Source organism: Salvelinus sp. IW2-2015, unplaced genomic scaffold, assembly GCF_002910315.2.
Source record: "Salvelinus sp. IW2-2015 unplaced genomic scaffold, ASM291031v2 Un_scaffold16393, whole genome shotgun sequence".
Classification (NCBI taxonomy): Eukaryota; Metazoa; Chordata; class Actinopteri; order Salmoniformes; family Salmonidae; genus Salvelinus; species Salvelinus sp. IW2-2015.
In genome coordinates, this window is record NW_019957565.1 from 789,404 (window position 1) to 813,625 (window position 24,222).

At 44.9% G+C, this 24,222-nt stretch overlaps 1 protein-coding gene across 3 annotated transcripts in view; it reads right to left on the reverse strand.

Moving 5' to 3' along the window:
• Positions 1–24,222, reverse strand: part of LOC112080611 (ral guanine nucleotide dissociation stimulator) — an 83,739-nt gene that overhangs the window by 24,357 nt on the left and 35,160 nt on the right. Inside the window, exon 1 of one of the 3 annotated variants that reach the window (XM_024146438.2) lies at positions 22,990–23,552. The exons of 1 other annotated variant lie outside the window; for it this stretch is intronic. In XM_024146438.2, the coding sequence (XP_024002206.1) occupies positions 22,990–23,181 (192 nt within the window). In that variant the 5' untranslated portion in view covers positions 23,182–23,552. Of the gene's footprint in view, positions 1–22,989; positions 23,553–24,222 lie in introns of those variants that run through there. One more of the 3 variants, XM_024146437.2, reaches the window with a different exon arrangement.

Consider the following 24,222-nt stretch of genomic DNA (forward strand, 5'->3'; position numbering starts at 1 on the left):
ATAGATAGATAGACAGAGACAGGCCAGGGCCGGGACGACAAACAGGGCTGATAGATAGATAGACAGACAGGCCAGGGCTGGGACCAGACAACAGGGCTGATAGATAATAGACAGACAGGCCAGGGCCGGACCAGACAACAGGGCTGATAGATAGATAAGAACAGACCAGGGCTGGGACCAGACAACAGGGCTGATAGATAGACAGACAGGCCAGGGCCGGACCAGACAACAGGGCTGATAGATAGACAGACAGGCCAGGGCCGGGACCAGACAACAGGGCTGATAGATAGATAGACAGACAGGCCAGGGCCGGGACCAGACAACAGGGCTGATAGATAGATAGACAGACAGGCCAGGGCCGGGACCAGACAACAGGGCTGATAGATAGATTGACAGACAGACCAGGGCCGGGACCAGACAACAGGGCTGATAGATAGATAGACAGACAGGCCAGGGCCGGGACCAGACAACAGGGCTGATAGATAGATAGACAGACAGGCCAGGGAGGCAAGCAGGCAAAAACAACAACAATGCAGCATCTGTGTCCGCTCTCCTTGAGCGATTACATTCCTCACCCTGCCAAAACACTTCTGTGTTTTCTTCTTATCCCTCATGTGGAAGAACGCTCTCTATTTCTCTCTCTCTCTCTTTGTTCTTGAAGTCATTTTACAATGGTACTGTGTACATTATTTGAGTATAGTTTGTTTATCGACATGTCTGTAGACATTTGTCGTATCGACATCATGAAGATTATATTGTCATCTGACATCAAACTTGACATTGCCGTTAGGAAGAAGTATAAACACAAAAGGCAGCCTCTGCATGACATCAGCAACTGATGCTCCAAACAGAGACGTTCTATATTTTAACACCAATAACCCATCTGTTTAAAAATGAATTCGGTAATTGTCAACCTAGCAGCAAGCAGGCAACTAAAAGCCATTTTCTAAACAATGTTTTGGTTCGTTGTTAGCTAGCTGGCTAACCAGTTAAATAATGACCAAGAGGATAGTGACAGCGTCTAACTTTAGCTACTTTTGATTTATTATCACAGGAAAATAACACACAACAACATTATTGTTGCAAGGTAATGGTGAGCTTACAGAAAATAACATTACTGCCACAGTGTGACCAAATAAAAGTAGGCCATTCTATCAGAGAAATGTAGAACTCTGCATCATCTTGTCACAGGAGGATTTGGTCTGGTTGCTGTGGCAGTCCAGTAACCGCAGCAACGGACGTTGCGACAATCTCCTAGACTTCAACTTGTTTCATGTCTGTGACTGACAGTCGCAGCGACTTTCTACAGACGTTCCTCCAGAGTATAAATGAAATGTCGTTGTCACATTCTCATTGTCCACAGACATGTCGTTAGACCAAGTATAACTGGCCTTAACATATCAAATTCTCCCAATCTGTAACGATCTTCATCTTCATCGGATGAGGAGTAGGAAGGATCGGACCAAAATGCAGCATTGTAAGTGTCCATGATCATTTATTATACAGAAATGAAAAATACAAAATAACAAAGAGAATGAAAGAAATGAAAATCGAAACAGTTCTGTATGGTGAAAAACACAGACACAGAAAACAACCACCCACAAACAAAAGTGGGAAAACAGGCTACCTAAGTATGGTTCTCAATCAGAGACAACGACTGACAGCTGCCTCTGATTGGGAACCATACCAGGCTAAACATAGAAATACAACACCTAGACATACAACATAGAATACCCACCCACATCACACCCTGATCAAACAAAAAACAGAAACATACAAAGCAATCTACGGTCAGGGCGTGACACAATCAAAGTCTTGAATAAAGACTATGGTTAGTTTATTAGTAGAATCGTTACTGCTTGGCTAGAATAAAAGCCTGCTCCATACAGGATAAGATTGCCCATCTTTGCTTTAGCATGTAGATAAGTATGTATATTCTTGACCCATATAATAGCTCAAGGAGCGTATCAGTATGAGACTGACTGTTTATATAGTCAGACACCACAGCAGGATAACATCTGTTCTAAGATCAGCCCTTGGCAGACCATTGATACTGCATGTGAAACACAGCACAAGCTCACGTTTGAGTAAATATTTATACAACATGTTTTATGATATTTAATATTTTCCAGACGAGTTTCAGTCCGGCTCAAAAACTTCCTCAACACGACCCAGAAAGGGAACGCAGGCTGTCTGCCTTCAACTTCAGACTGTTGACCCATCTGATTGCGTGGGTGTCCTCTATCCGTGGTTTAAATGAAATTGGATAGTTGAATAGAGTGTCTTGGCAGTGGCTTTCGACATTGTGATCAAAACTTTCCATTGTGGAAAGGGACAAAGGCACAGTCAATCAGTGCAACCTCAGATAAATGCAATCATCAATTTATTTAAAACAATTTTTGAAACAAGCGCAGTGAAACAAGTGCCGTGAAACAAGTGCAGTGCTGGAAAGCCTAAAGCAATAGCAGCTACTTTAACAACGGACTATTTTTAAATATCACCCAGTGTGTCAGCAGGCAGTCATAATGTCCATCCTCTACAGCACAGCTGTTCGGTCCTCACTCTGTTTACGTCTGTCCGCTTCTGCTATCAGGCCTTATCCACATCCTGTTGCCATCCGATAAGAAGCCCATGCTCTGTGCTGTGCCCTGTGTTGTGTCGTGCTGGCGAGGCGAGCAGCTGGCCGAGGAACCAAAAACTACTGGGAACATGCCGTGGCATAACGTTGCGTGCCAGAATTGTTTTTGGCACTCAATTTTGCACTCAATTTCGAGTGTTATTGCGTTGGACTCTGATATAAAAATAACCCATATTGAAGAAGTGGGTCACAGGATGATGGAGGAGTATTGTTTGGCCAGACTGGTATGGGTGTTAGTGCAACAAATCAACAGAAGGAAAGGCGTTGTGATGTGGTCTGTCAAACTGGAAAGGAGTTGTTATAGGCCTAGACCAGAGGCAAATAAAATCAATATCTTCAAAAGCAATAATACCAATAACAGTGGCGGGGAATTACTCCAATACTGTATTGCACAGCAATAGTCTGTTAATCAATGGTTATATGTACTGTAGTATCAGTTAATAGTAATATACATCAGTGGTTATGTATTTTATTAACATAGCAATAGCTATTAATCAAGGTTATATGTACTGTACTTTAATCATGGTTCTATGTATTGTATTAACACAGCAATAGTCTAATTAATCAATGGTTATATTATGTAATACATAGCAATAGTCTATTAATCAATGGTTATTATGTACTGTATTACACAGCAATAGTCTATTAATCAATGGTTATGTACTGTAACTACATAGCAATAGTGTATTAACACAGATTGGTTCTATGTATTTGCATGCGTTCAATGTGTAACTAAAGATAAAAAGCCAGCTCCAAATCTTTTAGAGAATAAGTTAAAAATTTAGTATGGACCAGGCTTATTTGGTTTTCACGTGTGGTCTTAGCCCCTGGAAAGTAAAAAAAGATGATTCTAACCCTCTCTCTCTCTCTCTTTCCCTCTGTCTCCAGAATAACGACAGAGATTGGTGGGAAGGAGTGGAGGACGGGGCGGTGTACACCCATCCACCCTGCGGAAGGTCAGATGCTCCAACCACCACCACCACCACCACCATCCTGGCCATCACAGCGGCGGCCAGCGGGGCTAGTAGGCCAGCGCTGGCTGGGTTGAGAGAGACGGACGCGGCCCTTCAGCCGTACGAGACGTGCAAGGTGCGCACCATCAAGGCAGAGCACGCTGGAGAAAAGCGGGTGGAGTACATGTCCGGGGCAACGATTCCACCTTATGTCACCATCTTCCTTCTTGCACCTACGCTCCTTCCACCTCCACCAAGACAGCCGTCCTGGACCTATGCTCAACAGTGAAGTAGAGGATGGGCGGAGAGACAGAGGGCGGAGAAGCCAGAGGGCGGGAGACAGAGGGCGGAAGACAGAGGGCGGAGAGACAGAGGGCGGGGAGACAGAGGGCGAGGGAGCAGAGGGCGGAGAGACAGAGGGCGGAGAAGACAGAAGGGCGAGAGACAGAGGGCGGAGAGACAGAGGCCGAGAGACAGAGGGCGAGAGACAGGAAGGGCGGAGAGGACAGAGGGCGAGAGACAGAGGGCGGGGAGACAGAGGGCGGGAGAGACGAGAGAGGGCGGGAGACAGAGGGCGGGAAGACAGAGGGCGGGGAGAGACAGAGGGCGGGAGCGAGGGCGAGGGAGACAGGAGGGGGAGACAGAGGGCCGGGGAGGAACAGAGAGCGGGAGACAAGAGGCGGGAGACAGAGGGCGGAGAACGAGGGCGGAAGAGACAGAGGGCGGAAGAGACAGAGGGCGGAGAGACAAGGGCGGAGAGACAGGAGGCGATAGAGAGGGGGGAAGACACAGAGGCGGGGAGAACAGAGGGCGGGGAGACAGACGGGGCAGCCCTGTTGTCTGGTCCCGGCCCTGGCCTGTCTGTCTATCTATCTATCAGCCCTGTTGTCTGGTCCCGGCCCTGGCCTGTCTGTCTATCTATCAGCCCTGTTGTCTGGTCCCGGCCCTGGCCTGTCTGTCTGTCTGTCTATCAGCCCTGTTGTCTGGTCCTAGCCCTGGTCTGCCTGTCTGTCTATCAGCCCTGTTGTCTGGTCCCGGACTGTCTGGCTGTCTGCCCTGTAGTCTGGTCCCGGCCTGTCTGGCTGTCTGCCCTGTAGTCTGGTCCCGGCCCCGGCCTGTCTGGCTGTTCTGGCATGTCACCTAACACACACCAGATAACTTTGACTCCACAGAGAGTTAGAGTTGTCAACTCCAGTGTGTGTGTGTGGTCTTGTTCTTCTAGCCCTGTGGGGACCTAAAATCCCCCAAAGTCCCCACAAGGATAGTAAAACAAGGAAAATTCCCCCTCGTGGGTACATTTCCCCATGAGGACAAGGGCTATTTTAAGCTTAGGAATTAGGGTTGGGGTTAGTGATTAGGTTAGAATTAGGGTTGGGGTTAGTGATTAGGTTAAAATTAGGGTTGGGGTTAGTGATTAGGTTAGAATTAGGGTTGAGGTTAGTGATTAGGTTAGGGTTAGAATTAGGGTTGGGGTTGGGTTTAGGGTTGGGGTTGGTGGTTAGGTTTCGGGTTAGAGATTTAGGGTAATGGTTAATGTTAGGGAAAATAACATTTTGAATGGAAATCAATTTTAGGTCCCCACGAGGATAGAAGAACGAAATGTGTGTCTGAGAGAATGTTGTTCTGAAAAGCAGCTATCTGCCTGCTATTAAATGCATTTCCTCTAATCTGTTGCTGGCTGTCCACCCTCCACAGTAGATGGATCGTTCCATTTTGGCATGTTTAAGGGGGTTCCTAAGTTCCATATGTCAGTGTGTCTACCCTTGGGGTGACAGTAGGGTCATAAAACACCCCTTGTCTCCATAACCATGTCGGTTAGCTGTTAGAAGTTATTGCCCAGTGCTCCATATTGGATGGTATTATTATCCCTTCAAGCCCAACCTCCTGTCTAACACACACAGTACACACAGTACACACATACATAGCAGTAACCGTCAGGGGACTTTCCTAGTTCAGAAGACAGGGGTGTGTGTGTGTGTGTGTGTGTGTATCTGAAGTACCTTACGTGCCTACAGTCAGTCAGATCTTCCCCTGACTGTGTGTGAGTACTGGATATGTGAGTATGTCAAGATCTTCAACTGCTTTCAGAATAGGATGTATGCAGTGAGGATACACCTACAGCTGGTTACACTTACCTACACATACATGTATGGTCTGTTTAGGACGTCACTATGACAACATAAGGGAGATCCTGCACACAAACAAAACACACACACACACACACACACACACACACACACTGTAGGCAAAGAAAAGGCACATGAAGAAACCGTTGTCAATCAACAGGCTCCAGTGGGTGAGACACCAGATCGCTAGGACCCCGCAGTTAGCTTGGAATTGGCTTACTCACACACAGCACCACAGAAACACACAGAACATTATTCACAATGACCAACTGACTTTCCTTAGTAACTATAGTAACTACAACAAACTGACAACCCTGAAAGCGTTTGGATTACTTGGACATTATCTCTCCGTCTCTTTTGTGTGGTTCCTCTCATTATTATTATTTACAGACATACATTCCACTGGCACTTCACAGACCGTCTCAGCCTGCCGTCTCAGCCTGCCGTCTCAGCCTGCCGCCATCGAGAGAGGGAGCGAGATGGTGGGGGGGAATAGACATAGAGGATGAAAAGGAAAGAGGGCAGACAAAGGGAGAGAGAAAGTGAGAGGGAGAGGTAAGGGGGACAGGACGTTAACTAAAGGGAATAAGGACCTTTGTGCATGTGTACTGTATAATCAGTGTGTGTGTGTGTGTGTGTGGTACTAAGACAAAGTTGTGCTGCTGTGAGACCATTCTGGGAGTTATTGTGGCCTATTCCAGGAAGGTTTCACACACACACACACACACACACACACACACACACACACACACACACACACACACACTGATACCTCCCAGGGGGGTTACAAGTGGAGGCTTGAAGTTTAGGCACTTCTAAGTTTAGGCTCTGCGGGGACTTAAAAGAGGGGGGTGAGATGGGAAGACGGGACCTCACACACACACTGCACACACACTCATGGCTCTAGTAATGAGAATCACTTATGCCTGTCTGCATTTGTCTACTTCATCAGCACTGCCAAGTGGTGTGTGTCCTGTGTCCTGTACTAGGGCAAGAGAGAGGGATGACATCCAGCCTCTGGACTTAAAGGAAAAAACACGAAGGGACAGATGGATGGCGAATGGATGGGTAGCAACATGCAACAGGGTGGTGTAATGGACACATGAAAGGATCCATGTTGACACCGAGCAAACTTTGTTGAGGTGCCAATACAAACCACTAGTGTATGTTTTGTCGAGTTGTAGCCCATGATGCAATCCACCAAATGTAAATAACAAAATGCTGTTAGAGTATAACTGTATTAACTTCCTGTAAGGAAGTGTTTCGATAAGGACGCTATACGGATTTCCCTTGTTGTTGCAAAGTTCCTGTAAGTCTAGAAGGCCAGACAGCTGTGTTTTGACCACTCACTCCCTCTCTCTCTCCCTCTTTTCTCCTCTCCTTCTCTTCCCCTCCCTAATTATCTCCTCTATCCCTCTGTAAGACACATCTGGAAATAGTCTCTCTTCTCTGTCCACCTCTCTCTTTCTTTCTCTTCCCTCTAAAGTTCCTATTCTCTCCAAGCTTCACCTGGTTCCTTTCCCTCAATGTAATCTGGAAGCATAACCACAATAGGGCTTGTGCACGTAACATGAACACTCATAGAACACACAAGTATGCACACACACACTGAGTGTAATCCCCATTAGTCTAAAATTGTTTTTGTGTGTGTGTGTGCAAATGTTTGTGTGTTTCTTAAGAGTGTTCATCAGCTCAAGTACCCAGTTCCCTACACACAGGGACACAAATCCCTGCACTTGCAGACCAAATATCACTGGAAAGAAAACCAGACAAAAACCTTCCCAAACTATACAGAAAACATTTTGCAACAAATGTGATTGCACTGGTGGTGGAAAAGACCATACGAATGTTATCATAACATTGTTATAAGTGTTAGTTTATTGAGAAACATTTTGTTTATATACGGTGCCTTCAGAAAGTATTCAGACCCCTTGACTTATTCCCCATTTTGTTACGTTACAGCCTTATTCTAAAATGTTTTTTCCCTCATCAATCTACACACAATAACCCATAACGATGAAGCAAAAACACATTAAGAAATTATTGCAAAATTATAAAAAACAAAAATATCACATTTACATAAGGATTCAGACCCTTTACTCAGTACTTTGTTGAAGTACTTTTGGCAGCGATTACAGTCTCGAGTCTTCTTGGGTATGGTGCTACAAGCTTGGCACACCTGTATTTGGGGAGTTCCTCCCATTCTTCTCTGCAGATCCTCTCAAGCTCTGTCAGGTTGGATGGGGAGCGTCGCTGCACAGCTATTTTCAGGTCTCTACAGAGATGTTCGATCTGGTTCAAGTCCAGGCTGTGCCACTCAAGGACATTCAGAGACTTGTCCCGAAGCCACTCTTGCGTTGTCTAGGCTGTGTGCTTAGGGTCGTTGTCCTGTTGGAAGGTGAACCTTCGCCCCAGTCTGAGGTCCTGAGCGCTCTGGAGCAGGTTTTTAATCGAGGCTCTCTGTACATTGCTCTGTTCATCTTTGCCTCGATCCTGGCTAGTCTCCCAGTCCCGGCCGCTGAAAAACATTCCCACAGCATGATGCTGCCACCACCATGCTTCACCGTAGGGATGATGCCAGGTCTACAAGTATTTCGCTACACTCGCAATAACATCTGCTAACCATGTGTATGTGACCAATACAATTTTATTTGACTTTAATGTTTCCTCCAGTCGTGATGCTTGGCATTCAGGTCAAAGAGTTCAATCTTGATTTCATCAGAGAATCTTGTTTCTCATGGTCTGAGAGTCTTTAGGTGCATTTTGGCAAACGCCAAGCGGGCTGTCATGTGCCTTTTACTGAGGAGTGGCATCCATCTGGCCACTCTACCATAAAGGCCTGATTGGTGGAGTGCTGCAGAGATGGTTGTCCTTCTGGAAGGTTTTCCCATCTCCACAGAGGAACTCTGTCAGAGTAACCACCGGGTTCTTTGTCACCTTCCTGACCAGGGCCCTTCTCCCCCAATTGCTCAGTTTGGCCGGGCGGCTTCTCAGTTTGGCGGTTCCAAACTTCTACCATTTAAGAATGATGGAGGCCACTGTGTTCTTGGGGACCTTCAATGTTGCAGAAATATTTTGGTACCCATACCCAGATCTGTGCCTTGACACAATCCTGTCTCTGAGCTCTACAGACAATTCCTGCTCACTCACCTTTTATAGACAGGTGTTAAGGTATTTCTGTTTTTTATATTTAATAAATGTGCAAGAATTTATAAAAACCTGGTTTCGCTTTGTCTTTATGGGGTATTGTGTGTAGATTGCTGATAATTATTATTTTAGAATAAGGCTGTAACCTAACAAAATGTAGAAAAAGTCAAGAGGTCTGAATACTTTCCGAAGGCACTGTATGTATTTATTTTGGAGCCACATACTCTGTCCTTTGGGGTATGTCTGTCACGCTCGGTGTAATGATGAGACCAAGGCGCAGCGTGCATAGAGTTCCACATAATTTTAATAAGGAGAAACTCACTAAACAAAACAACAAAAGCACAAACGAAACGTGAAGCTACTGGAGTGCACAAAGGCAACTTACTGTAGACAAGATCCCGCAAGTAACAATGGGGAAATGGCTACCTAAATATGATCCCCAAACGATAAACAGCTGTCTCTGATTGGGAACCATATCAGGCCAACATAGACATACAAACACCTAGATGACCCACCTTAGTCACTATCACGCCCCAACCAACACAGAGAAAAACAGCTTACTATGGACAGTACCCCCCCCCCCCCCAAAAAGTGCAGACTCCGACGCAAAACCTGACTCAATAGGGGAGGGTCCGAGTGGGCCTCTATGATGGATGGTCGTCACCGGAGGCCCCGGACCGCGGATCGTCGCCAGAGGAACCGAACCGCGGATCGTCGCCAGAGGTTCCGGACCGCGGCCCGTCGGCGGAGGTTCCGGACCGCGGCCCGTCGGCGGAGGTTCCGGACTGTGAAACGTCGCCGGAAGCTCTGGACTAGGAACTGTCGCCGGAAGCTCTGGACTGGGAACTGTCGCCGGAAGCTCTGGACTGTGGAGGCGCACTGGAGGCCTGATGCGTGACACGCACCTCAGGGCGATTGTGGAGAGGAGGCACAGGACGTACTGGACTGTGGGGGCGCGCTGGAGATCTGATGTGTGGGACCGGTATAGGTGGCACTGTGCTGATGACACGCACCTCAGGGGGAGTGCGGAGAGGAGGCACAGGACGTACTGGACTGTGGANGCGCACTGGAGACCTGATGCTTGGGACCGGTACAGGTGGCACCGGGCTGATGACACGCACCTCAGGTGCAGAGAGGAGACACAGCACTTACTGGACTGTGGAAGCGCACTGGAGACCTGATGCGTGGGGCCGGTACAGGTGACACCGGGCTGATGACACGCACCTCAGGGCGAGTGCGGGGAAGATGCACAGGACGTACTGGACTGTGGAGGTGCACTGGAGACCTAATGCGTGGGACCGGTACAGGTGGCACCGGGCTGATGACACGCACCTCAGGGCGAGTGTGGGGAGGAGGAACAGGACGGACCTGACTGGGGACAAGCACTTGAAGGAGAGTGCGAGGAGCAGGAACAGGACACACCTGACTGGAAAAGCGCACTTGAGGGAGAGTGCGAAGAGTTGGCACAGGACGTACTGGGTTGTGAAGGTACACTGGAGACCTGGTGTGTATAGCCGGCATCAATTGTTCCGGAACTTTAACACACGTTTCAGGGCGAATGCCGTGCATACTACGCCAAACCAACAGCTCTCTCTCCTCACTCTCCTCCAATTTGATCAACAACTCCTCGAAGGTCTCTAACTCTCCCCTCCATTCACTCTCCTCCAATTTGTCCAATAACTCCGACAGTCTCTGACTCACCCCTCAATTTCGCCGACTGCTCCATGTGCCCCCCCCCCCCAATTTTTTTTATTGGGGTTTCTGTGGCCTACCTCGCCAATGTCGTTGCTGTCCTCTCATGCTCCTAGGCAACTCCCACCAAGGAAGGCGATCCTGTCCTGCCAGGATTTCCTCCCAAGTCCAGGATCCCTTCCCATCCAGGATCTCTTCCCAAGTCCAGGATACTTCCTCCTCCTGGGCACGCTGCTTGGTCCATTGTTGGTGGGATCTTCTGTCACGCTCGTTGTAATGATGAGACCAAGGTGCAGAGTTCCACATAATTTTAATAAGGAGAAACTCACTAAACAAAACAACAAAAGCACAAACGAAATGTGAAGCTACTGGAGTGCACAAAGGCAACTTACTGTCGACAAGATCCCACAACTAACAATGGGGAAAATGGCTACCTAAATATGATCCCCAATCAGAGACAACGATAAACAGCCGTCTCTGATTGGGAACCATATCAGGCCAACATAGACATACAAACACCTAGATGACCCACCCGTGTCACTATCACGCCCCAACCAACACAGAGAAAAACAGCTTACCATGGTCAGGGCGTGACAATGTCACAACACAGAATCAATTCATTGGCCCCAACTTTCCTATTGTGAAATAACTTCATATTTTGAGATGCTATAACTGACTCAACACTCCCAACAAAAAACAATATGAATGTTTCAATGAACCAGAAAACTATCAAGAGCTATATCTGAACATTTATCTAAGTTAGCTGGCTAACTTCATCCTAACTTAAGGTTAGGGAGTGCATTTTGGGACCCATTTTGGGATGCCTCTTGCCAACATCGCCCTAAATTTACTATACTTTCCAAAAACCTACGAATGGATTGAACCAAAGACCAAACAAGGGGGTGTGTGTCGGGGACAGAACAGCCCTCCCTGCCAGAGAGACTGATGTCTCAGTGGCCAACAGTCACTCTCTACCCCCCTTCTCGCGAACCCTGATGGCCCTTGAAGTGAAGCGATGATATCATGTGCCACTTAGATTTCTGATCGGCCCGGGCCGATTGTTTATATCTTGCCTTCAGTCCCTCCACGGCTGCCACATTCAATCCCCCCTCTCATTCTACTTCAGCCACGTCTCTCAGGATGACTTTATGGTTGCTATAATTAAGCTAAGGTCCAAGGGGGTGTGGTATATGTCCAATATACCACGGCTAAGGGCTATTCTTAGGTACGTCGCAACGCCCCTAGGTCGTGGTATATTGGCAATATAACACAAACACCTTATTGCTATTATAAACTGGTTACCAACATAATTAGAGCAGTAAAAATACATGTTTGTCATACCCATCGTATACGGTCTGATATACCACGGCTGTCAGCCAATCAGCATTCAGGGCACGAACCCCCCCAGTTTATAATCTATTAATGTGGTTATAATAAGGACACTCCTACTATCCATCCAGGTAAGTGAAGCATGTACAGTATGGGTGGGCAAAGTATCATTAATGGAATCAATTCTTGGTTTTAGAGTATGCTACAGAGGATATGTGGAGGAGAAGGCCAGAGAGAGAGTAAGGAGAGCGATAGAGAGGGGAAGTTCTTTGGCAAAGGGCTAATGCTGGTGGTGTCTGCTGTGACAATCTCTAAAGTGGTCTGAAGTCCCGTGAGGACCCTAGGCTCATAGTTTTAACATCCCCCCTCCTGTCCTCCCTCAGGAGCCAGTCAGTCCGTCACCGCTCCCCGCTCCGTGTGCATACTCTCTGGTCCCACTACGTCACAACAACAGACGCCCCACTGCCCTCTCTGGGCTTGCCCCAGGGACAGGCACAACAACAGACGCCCCACTGTCCTCTCTGGGCTTGCCCCAGGGACAGGCACAACAACAGACGCCCCACTGCCCTCTCTGGGCTTGCCCCAGGGACAGGCACAACAACAGACCGGCCCATGCCTCCTCTGGGCTTGCCCAGGGACAGGCACAACAACAGACGCCCCACTGCCCTCTCTGGGCCCCAGGGACAGGCCACACAATCTGGGGCCGAGGGAAGAGAGAGGAGGACCGCCTGGTGCACCAGCTGAGCAGCTGGATCATTTTCACCATGCAGTGTTAGGGGTTGATTTAGCCTTCTAATGCATGCGCGCGCGCGTGCGCAACAACACACACACACACACAACACACACACACACACACACACACACACACCACACACACACACACACACACACACACACACACACACACACACAACACACCACACACACACACACACACAACACACCCAAATTAGCCAAACACATGCACATCCTTGTGTATCCTTTTGAAACCAAAGAATATTGAATCCCATATCCTTTGGTCATTCAATAATATGAATCTTTCGATCCTGTACTGAATGACTTCTCCTAACCCGATTAATATATATATATATATATATATATATATATATATATATATATATATATATATATATTATAAACTGTTATTTTGTGAGGGAACACACTGAACGCCTGTATCCTGTACTACGGTAACAAAGGGTCACAGGGTTGAACTTTCTTTTTATTTTCCATCTCACACACTAGCCCTTCATCTCCTACGGAAATGATTACCCTCCAATTAAATAAATGTGTGCTTTGGTCCGAAGTTGGAGCAGGATATCTGGCCTGGTATGTTCTGGCACGTTGCTGCTGGTTTTAACAGAGCAGTGAGAGTCAGCACATGAAACATCAGGCGGACACCTACGCAAACCGGGGGAGGACTTAGCAAAGCAAAAACTGATCTAATTCAGTCTGTTATGACAACTCTTGTTTGACCTCATTTATGTATTTTGGGCTACTTAAAATGATTTGGCACGCAATATTCCAAATCAATACTCCAGCAATGTGGAATAAATGAAAGAGGGTGTTAGTGCCCATTTACTTACAGAGTCCTGAAAAGTTGGGCTCTCTGAAAATCCTCTCTGTATTTATTTCACCCAAAAGGCACCATCAGTCTTCTTAGCAGTGGGAGTTAGGTTTGAAAGGATTGATACTGTCAATCTGTAGCTGACCAAAAGGAGTGAGTCTGTCTGCAAGACACCCACGCAAAAACAATTTATTAGACCAGCGTTAGCATGGAGGAGTATTGCTAACACCAGAAGTGAACTCCCTTTGAAACAGCGGTCATTGGATATCTAACCGGAGCAAGCCCAAGGTTGGGTCTTTGTGTTTCACCCTCCTTTGTTTGGTGTCGGTGAAGAAGGTCAAGTTCTTTCATTGCTGTGGCTATGACTGGGAAGGTGTAAGATAATAGGATAATATTGGTGACAACACTGTGTGCTGCTAGCCTGCGTCTTCTGTTTTGGGTCACACACACACACATTCCTCTGGGCAGGAATCTGTAAGAATAACACTGTCGCACTTTACTATGACAACATGGAGGAGAGGAATGAGGACTGGAAGCAACTAAGGGGGAAAAGGGGTACCACAGGGTTGAATTTCGAGACCAATCTTTATTTTACATTTTCAATATTGCTAGCAAATATTTTGTGCCTGTTCCGTAAATTCCCCCAGACTTAAGTGTCATCTTTTTCCGTCTGATAAGATTGAGCGTAACGTAAACTTGTTTTTGAAATGATCATGTTCTCTCAATGGCCGTAAATCAACACCTAGCTCTGCGGGGGTGGACGTTTAAAGGGAAAACAGGGAGATAAAGAACTAGGCCTGATGGGGTCCAGATGTGCAGCTGTAGTACTGTACTGCTCGAGCCTCAGTCTCCCTTTAGAGAGCCCTGTCACCACAATATGGCCTCCATTCACATCCCTCTGCAATTCTGCCCTCTTCAAACCCTGCTCTACTTTCCTCTATAGCAGCACTCCCGTTCACTCCTTTTCACTGCCCTAAATCAATCCCCCCTCTCTCTCTCGCTTTCAACTCTAAATCACTGTCCCTTCTATTGTTCACCCCTTTTTGTCATTCTATGCTGTTCAGTGTTCTCTCAATCGATAATACAACAATGACGTGACGACAACAAAAGGAGCTCTGTTTCTATCAGACTCCGTGCCAGGCAGACTCTGCTTTGGTTTGTCATGTCTGAACTATAGGCTTCTGATTGGAGAGAATTCGACAATGAATACACACAAAACCAGTGGTGTAAAGTACTGTGCTTTGCTTAATATAAGGAATTTTAAATTATTTATACTTTCACTTCTGATATTTAAGTATACTTTAGCAATTACATTTACTTTTGATACTTAAGTATATTTAAAACCAAATACTTTTACTCAAGTAGTATTTTACCAGTTGACTTTCACTTTTACTTGAGGAGCTTTCTATTAAGGTATCTATACCTTTACTCAAGTATGACAATTAGGTACTTTTTCCACCACAGCACAAAACCAAAACTACCAGCCAAAACCAGAGATGTTGCCTTTTCCTTATATGACCTAGAAAAATATGTAATGCTGTCAATGTGTTGTGATATGCAATCCATTAACACCCTGATCCTATGACCTAAGGATAAGGTAACAACTACATTCAGCTGTTTGGGTCCTTATCTATAGGCATGACCTATAGAACATACTAGAACAGGCTTAACAGTGTTATTTTTCTAATCTGCAAGACCTAACACAGGAGTTTCAAACAAAAAATATCAAAGCAAGAGAAATGACAAAAAGCTGACCTGACCATAAGAAAATGCTACGTCATTCTATAATAAAAGCAGAACCTTGAAAGCCATTCAAAAACTATTTGAATCTTTCTGAAACTAAAGCCTTATCCTGAATTACTTTGAGGTATTCAAAACCTTTTTCAACCGTTCTAACCCGACAGCAGAGTAATCTCATCCAGTGTCTTGTTTTGAACAGTTAAGTTCGGCTCGCCCTGCATTCCCTGAGCCTGTTTAACGATCCGGACTCTTTGGCGTCTAATAACGTAAATACGTTTCGCTTTAGTGCTTTGACCTAGAAGAACATCACGTTATTGTTTATGGCCAGAGGATAACAAGGAATTAAGAAGTAGTGCTGGATGCATGACATCATCAACTGTAGATGAGTGGAATCGATCTGATAGCCTTCGCTGGGAGCATCTTAATTGAATTTCCTAGTGGAAGGTTAAAAGGAAGGGCAGAAAGAGGGAGGGACATGGAGAATGAGGGAGGAAAATGGATGAAAAGAGAGGGAGGAGAGATTAAGAGAGGGATTGATGAAGAATGTAGGTAGAAAGAAACTGACACGTGTTTACAGGATGCTGGGGAAGCCTCTCTCAAACCCAGACTGGCTCAATATCCTACGATTACACAACCACTCACACACTATCAGATGGGAGAAGGCAGGTATTGGGTTTCCAGGAAAACACTGAATACAGACAGTCGAGGATCAATACATCTCCAGAGGTATCAAAGCTACAACTGGGCCTGAAGTTGAACACCATCTGCTTTTATGGCCTCAAGACAGGTGTGGAGAGTGAGTGTGCAGGTAGCTTAGTGGTTAAGAGCAATGGGCCAGTAACCAAAAGGTTGTTGGTTCAAATCCTCGAGCCAACTAGGTGAAAAATCTGTCAATGTGCCCTTGAGCAAGGCACTTATCCAGAGCGACTAACGGGAGCAGTTAAGAGCATCTGCTAAAATGCTAAAATGTATCTTCAGAATGTCTTGAGCTAAACCCAATGACGAAGTGGTGTAAGACGAATTGGGTATGAGAGGACTGTCTTTTAAAATCGAAGAGGGGACCTGACATAGAAGTTAGCTAATCACAACGAGAGTATTAGGACTGTGGTAGGAAGGGAGGGCCTTCACTTTCACTGCAGGTCACAGAGAGGATTTATATGTCTAGTGAAAAGGCAGAATAGGGTCTATAAAGTGAGTGTTGGGAGACATTCAATTTGACAGAAATGCCATAATGTAACATTCTCTGCTTTTTAGAGGACCAAAGAAAACATAAAACAGGCATGCGTCAAACAAACCATTCTTTGAAAATGTCTGCTCTATTTTACAGAAATGAGATAAACGGCCTGAAATTCTTGCCTCAAACTCAGTCAATTTGCAGACGAAAACAAAATATAATACTAACATGAAAAAGCCACCCAGAAGAAGCTGGCTCTCTCGATGGTTCTTGATGGCCAAAGAGGAGCTTGTGTGTTTGGTTTAAAGTGGTGTGTATGCGGCGAGTGCCCTGGAGTGAGAAGACTGATTAGCCTTAATCAACTAACAGGATTAAGACTTGGAGGGATTAGATGAAGGCACAGTACCGCCACTCTCCAGGCTCGTGACCAGCGTTGGCGATACACGCATGCAGATTCCCAAAATGCCAAGCTGAAAATGTGCCACTCCGTGCCTTTAAAAAATATATATTTTTACCTTTGTTTAACTTGGCAAGTCAGTTAAGAACAAATTCTTATTTACAATGACGGCCTAGGAACAGTGGGTTAACTGCCCTGTTCACGGGCAGAACAACAGATGTATACCTTGTCAGCTCGGGGATTGATCCCCGCCTTGATCAACGGGAATCATGAGACAAACACCATGCTTGTTCAATAGCCTCGTGTCATACTCTGCATTTAGAGGAAGATATAGAGTAGATTTATATATTGTCAGTTTAGTATTTCAGAAACAGGGACTCAGCCAAGGCTAAAATCATTTCATTTCTTCAAAACATAATGTAGACCTATTGACTACTGATGGTTATCGAGACAGAGGGCTAAAGGCTTCTGCATGATTCAGTGTACTCGCATACTCCCTTAAAAGACTTTCGCCTGAAAAACAAGAAAAAGCTGCAAAAGTGCTGTTTGTCCATCTTGAGACGCCGTAGCCAGTATACACTTCCTCAAAATAGTCAGAATTAATCTAAGATAAGAAATCTGTCAATAATTTTTTTTTAAATTGCAGAGGAGATCTTAGTTGCGTAATTTTACATCTAACTAAGATGTTTGGTGCAGTATTTCTCAAGTGAAAAAATCTGAATGAAAACGAGTCGTCTTATCGCTGAATAAAAACAAACCCTTCACTGAAGAATCCCTAGTGTTGACCAATGACCGACTTGGGCTTGCCTCGAGAAATGTTTGTAGCAGAGGTCACAGTCGAAAAAACCCTTGCCAAAGACCAAAACATCACAAAATGTCGTCATAATATATGCATTACCTGTTCCAGATGGGAAACATGCAGACACCTTAACAGACCTCTGCTATGTGTGACACAGTTTAGTGTTTTTTTCTGTTTACGAAATAATGGTATACAGTAAGCACCTGAGAGACATGGATGTTGTTGTATGTATAGTGCTGGATGTGTGTTAATATTTCCCTTTCCATGAACTACTAAAATGTACTTGACAGGCCAAGGCAAACCATTTCCATACACTATGGTCTAGGACTATATCTCTTGCAGACTGAGAAGTACTGAAAAGTAGGTTGAACACATAAATTGCTCAAATAGAGTGACTGGCTGGTCACTTCTTTTTCCTTCTCGATTTGGTCTATTTATGTTTATTGGAGGGAAAGTTGGCCATCGAAAGAATGTGTCAGCCGGCTGAGACCGCGGCCTACGTCCCACTGTGTCTACGGGGGAAAATGCTGGATGAATTATTTTTTTTACTGTGAAGAGCTCTATGGTCTGTAATATTATCATTATAGTATAATGGAAACTACAATCAAATCTAATCTGCTTAAGCAATGTGTATTCAGTATCTTTGTTTACAACTACCCGCAGGGCACACACACCTGTCTTATTCTTGAACAGTTCTGAAATGCGTGTGAGAGGAGTCCATATGGAATCTAGAGTAGCCTATTCAAAACCATTCTGTTAGTTTATTGGAAAACAACTGTTTGTTCCTCGGCATACACATCAAGGACAAACTGAAATGGTCCACCCACACAGACAGTGTGGTGAAGAAGGCACAACAACAACAGTGCCTCAGGAGGTTGAAGAAATTTAGCTTGTCACCCAAAACCCTCCCAAACTTATACAGATGCACAACTGAGAGCATCCTGTCGGGCTGTATCACCGCCTGGTACAGCAACTGCACCGCCCACAATCGCAAGGCTCTCCAGAGGGTGGTGCGGTCTGTACAACGCATCACCGGGGGCAAACTACCTGCCCTCCAGGACACCTACAACACCCGATGTCACAGGAAGGCCAAAAAGATCATTAAGGACAACAACCACCCGAGTTCACCCCGCTACCATCCAGAAGGCGACGTACAGGTGCATCAAAGCTGGGACCGAGAGACGGCTTCTATCTCAAGGCTATCAGACTGTTAAACAGCCATCACTAACACAGAGGCTGATGCCTACATACAGACTCAAAATCATTGGCCACTTTAATAAATGGATCACTAGTCACTTTAATAATGTTTACATATCTTACATTACTCATTTACTGTATTTTATACCATCTATTGCATCTTGCATATGCCGCTCGGTCATCGCTCATCCATATATTTATATGTACATATTCTTATTCCATCCCTTTAGATTTGTGTGTATTAGGTAGTTGTTGTGGAATTGTTAGATATTACTGCACTGTTGGAACTAGAAGCACAAGCATTTCGCTATACTCACATTAACATCTGCTAATCATGTGTATGTGACCAATAAAATGTCATTTAATTTTTACTGCACACTACTGCATATCTACAGATGTAGGATCCTAATTTGATCTTTTGTTGCTGAGAATTTTCCTGGGCCACAGGAAACGCACATGAGCTTTATGATTTACATAAATTCACAGAAAACCTGCACTAACACACGGTTATGTATTCCACTTTTTATGTAGCCTCATTTCGACCTGCTAACAGCCTAACCACCGATCAAGCAACATTATAGACTAAACGTTAAAATCCGAATGCTGCAGAATTATTTTGCTGCAACAATACAGGTCCAGGTAAGATCCTACATCTCTACTACTGACTAAATACTGTATTCAAGGTTCAATTGAATTCCCTATCGTTCAGGTAATATTCAGTCCAAACTACTACACCTCCATTCCTAATGCGCAGACGACTTCAAGCAGAGCGTAATCAGTGTGGTCGCTTTCTAGTCTCCTCTTTGACCAAGTTTTGCTGGTGATTTAGGGCCATAAGATATGGCTACAGAGTGTGTCAGTGAACACGATACACCCGTTTCCTTCTGCCAGCACACTATAACTAAGAGCCTGGCAAGAAATTTGCCAGTTGCTCTCGCTCAAGCTTCCTCTGATTTTGTACAGTACAGTATGGGTGGAGGAAGTATAGTTGTTGCTCAATGAAACAGCAGATGTGAAATTCAGCTGAGGCCATTATTTTCCCAAAGGACAAGCAGCAGTGGAGTTATTCAGTTGGCCAACTCTCCCCGACCCCCCTCCAGAACTACACGAGGGGGAAGACTTGAACAAAGAAAATTATTCTAACAAAGATTTCGAAGATCCATGGATGGACGACACGCTTCACAGTCACACACTACTCACAAAAGGTCCTTACTGTACAGGAACGTTTCAGTCATTTAAGAGGCATTATTTCCCCCACAGACACTTACAGTTAAAAGATATTTCAGTATGAGACTACTTCAATACATGTTGCTTCTCCCAAACCCATCCATTTTTTTCTCTGGTTATTTTAGTTAATTGGTTATAATAGGGGAAGAGTGTGGAGTTGAAGGATGTCAACCCCGTACACTGGGATTGGACACCAGTGGGTTGGAGGCAGTCTGACCTGTCTGAGCTTCAGAAAACCCCTGATCTTATTGCCGCCTTGGAGCCAGCAGAGAGAATTAGAAAGCTGTAGTGACTCACACACACAGCTGTCGGCAGAGTGCACACACAGCCACACCCCCCTGCCCACACACACACCCTCATTCAAGGGTTTTCTTTATTTCTACTGTTTATTACATTGTAAAATAATAGTGAAGACATCAAAACTATGAAATAACACATATGGAATGATGTTAAACAAATCAAAATATATTTTATATTCAAGATTCTTCAAAGTAGCCACCCTTTGCCTTGATGACAGCTTTGCACACTCTTGGCATTCTCTCAACCAACTTCACCTGGAATGCTTTTACAACAGTCTTGATGGAGTTAGAGCCTGAGTAATATATGCTGAGTACTTGTTGGCTGCTTTTCCATCACTCTGCGGTCCAACTCATCCCAAACCATCTCAGTTGGGTTGCGGTCAGGTGATTGTGGAGGCCAGGTCATCTGGTGCAGCACTCTGTCACTCTCCTTATTGGTCAAATAGCCCTTACACAGCCTGGAGGTGTGTTGGGTCATTGCCCTGTTGAAAAACAAATGATAGCGCAAACCAGATGGGATGGCAAATCGCTGCAGAACGCTGTGGTAGCCATGCTGGTTAAGTGTGCCTAGAATTCTAAATAAATCACAGACAGTCTCACCAGCAAAACACCCCCACACCATCACACCTCCTCCTCCATGCTTCACGGTGGGAACTACACATGCGGAGATCATCTGTTCACCTACTCTGCGTCTCACAAAGACACAGCGGTTGGAACCAAAAATCTCAAATTTGGACTCATCAGACCAAAGGACAGATTTCCACCGGTCTAATGTTCATTGCTCGTGTTTCTTGGCCCAAGCAAGTCTCTTCTTATTATTGGTGTCCTTTAGTAGTGGTTTCTTTGAAATTTGACCATGAAGGCCTGATTCACACAGTCTCCTCTGAACAGTTGATGTCTGTTACTTGAACTCTGTGAAGCATTTATTGGGTTTTTTATTTATTTCTGAGTCTGGTAACTCGAATGAATTTAGAGGGAACTTTGGGTCTTCCTTTCCTGTGGCGGTCCTCATGAGAGCCAGTTTCATCATAGAGCTTGATGGTTTTTGCGACTGCACTTGAAGAAATGTTCAAAGTTCTTGAAATTCTCCGGATGGACTGACCTTCATGTCTTAAAGTAATGATGGAATGTCGTTTCTCTTTACTTATTTGAGCTTTTCTTGCCATAATATGGACTTGGTATTTTACCAAATAGGGCTATCTTCTGTATACCACCCCTACCTTGTGACAACACAACTGATTGGCTCAAACGCATTAAGGAAAGAAATTCCACAAATTACCTTTTAACAAGACTACCTCATGAAGCTTGTTGAGAGAATGCCATGGTGTGCAAAGATGTCATCAAGGCAAAGGGTGGCTACCTGGAAGAATCTCAAATATATATATAAAAACATTTTTTTTTTTTTGTTTAACACTTTTCTGGTTACTACATGATTCCATATGTGGTTATTTCATAGTTTTGATGTCTTCACTATTATTCTACAATGCAGAAAATAGTAAAAATAAAGAAAAACCCTGGAATGAGTAGGTGTGTCCAAACTTTGGACTTTTACTTTTACCCCCTTTTCTCACCAATTTCGTGATATCCCATTGGTAGTTAGTCTTGTCCCAATGCTGAAACTCCCGTACGGACACAGGAGAGGCGAAGGTCGAGAGCCATGCGTCCTCCAAAACACGACCCTGCCAAACCAGTTGTGTCCCATTTCTAAAATCAGTCCCTGATTCGAGGGGAAAAATGAAGAAATGCAGTGGAACTGGCTTCGAAGTCCAGAGTTGAGTTTGAGGGACATAGCCTATTACTGACATCACCAGCGAGGCCGTGTGTTATTTGGAAAGTAGAACACATACTGCTTGGACAGCATTCAACACTGTGACGTTTTGAAATCCAATTGAATCGATTATTGTGGCTGGTTCACTGGCTTCGTTTTAAAAGCTGTCTCGTACCATTTGGAGGGAAAACAACTAGTGACTGGTGTTGTGTCTGTTCCATACAACAATAGTGTTTTTAAAACATTCAAATCAAATTGATGATGGCTCCAACTCATATCACCTTGTCCTCTAAAGGGGTTTGATGGGTGATTATTTATGACTGTTATTCATTTCATTTAATAAGCAGCATAAACTTGTTGAGCAATTTCTTTTGTAAAATTATAACAGTGACTATAACGATTTTCTTGTTCAGTGTCTATGCATTGTGGACCAATATATTGTTAACTAATTACTTGTACTAAAAACTAAATCAGGGTACTTATGTTGTTTGAAGGGCTCACTTGCTAAACAGACACGTGTCTCAATGTTCAATCCCTGTATAAGTAAAAGATAAATACAAAATCAAATAAAAACAGGCTATATTATGAAATTATGAACAGTTACATGTTTGTTCTTCATCAATAAAACATATATATTTCACAACATGTGTTTAACTTTTCTGGAAAGAAACGGGCTACTCAAACTATGTTGATGCATTTCAAAAGGATTACAACTATAGCCTACTAATGTTGATGCGCACTTAAACGTATTGGACTTCAATAACTGTGTCATTGACACTAAGGCAGAAGTAAACAACAAAACACAACAGAACACAGATCGTATCCTCTCAAACCCCTAGGCTATTATCCTTCATCAATCATCTGTGGTAGCTTGGTTAACAAACGCATTGAAACCCGCACACAAGGCTACAGTGCGCAGTAAATAAGTTATTTCGTTACCTCCAACTGCGGAAGGTCAGGGTCCAGTTGGGTGAAGCTATGCAAGACAACAGGGCTCGCATCCCCGGCGACCTCTAGTTTCACCCCGTCCCAGATGTTGCGTATCCTCCAGGTGCTGGCATCGAACATCACATCAGGGGAACCCAGCTTGATACTGCGTCCCTCGCACTGAGCTCCCGTTAGATAAACCATTGGTGTCGTCCGTCGGTATCGCTACAACAGCAACAATGTCATATGAAACCAACACCGTGGTAGTCTTCCCCCATGTCTTGCGGGTAAAAACGGCGTCCCGTTCTTTCTCTCACAAAAGCCTTTGACAAACCGAACACCCAGGAGTATGTAGGCTACTACTGACTGCTCTCTGTGTTTGTTGTATATATGTCTGCTCTGCTCCGGGAAGCGGGGACAGAGGTTGGCTGGGTTAGCTTGGAAAGAATGGGCCAGCTCGTTTTGCATGGCCCGGTGCCCGGGGTGAGTGGAGATTTAACTTAAGGACCAATGGAATGATCAAAAAATAAATAAATAAAAAATTCCGCTAACCGGGTCACCGGGACATGCCAAACGAACTGGCCCATTCAGCCGGGTCCATAGCTCCTCCCCCGACGCAGGAACGCCTGCCCCCTCGTGAGAAGGTGATGTCATTTTCGCAGCAACGTGATGTGGGCAGAAAGTCGTTCTGTAGGACATAGGTCGTAAACTGTACAGCTCTTAAAACGATTCACACCCTTATGTTATCCATCCTATGCTGTATTCTTGCACTTCAAAAATATAGGTTTGAAATGTACACGGAAATGTACACAGAAATGTAAACGGTGAAAAATGTCTCAATGACATTTTAACTCGCAAATAGCACTTGCTTTTTTTGTATTTCTATTTAACCTTTATCTAACCCGGACGACGCTGGGACAATTGTGCACCACCCTATGGGACTCCCGATCACGGCAGGTTGTGACACAGCCTGGGAACGAACCAGGGTCTGTAGTGAAGCCTCTAGCACTGCAATGCAGTACCTTAGACCGCTGCGCCACTCGGGAGTCCAAATCATTTCTATGATCTGTATCCATACCATGAGAGCAATATTAGGCTATTTTACCCTTTTTCTGTTTTTAATATAGGCCTAGCTATAGCTATCCTGTAGCTATCCTGTAGCTATCCTGTATGTATGTGTTGCCTAACCTTCTGTTCATTATCATTTGTATTACATCTATTAAGCCTACCTACATTATAACCTGC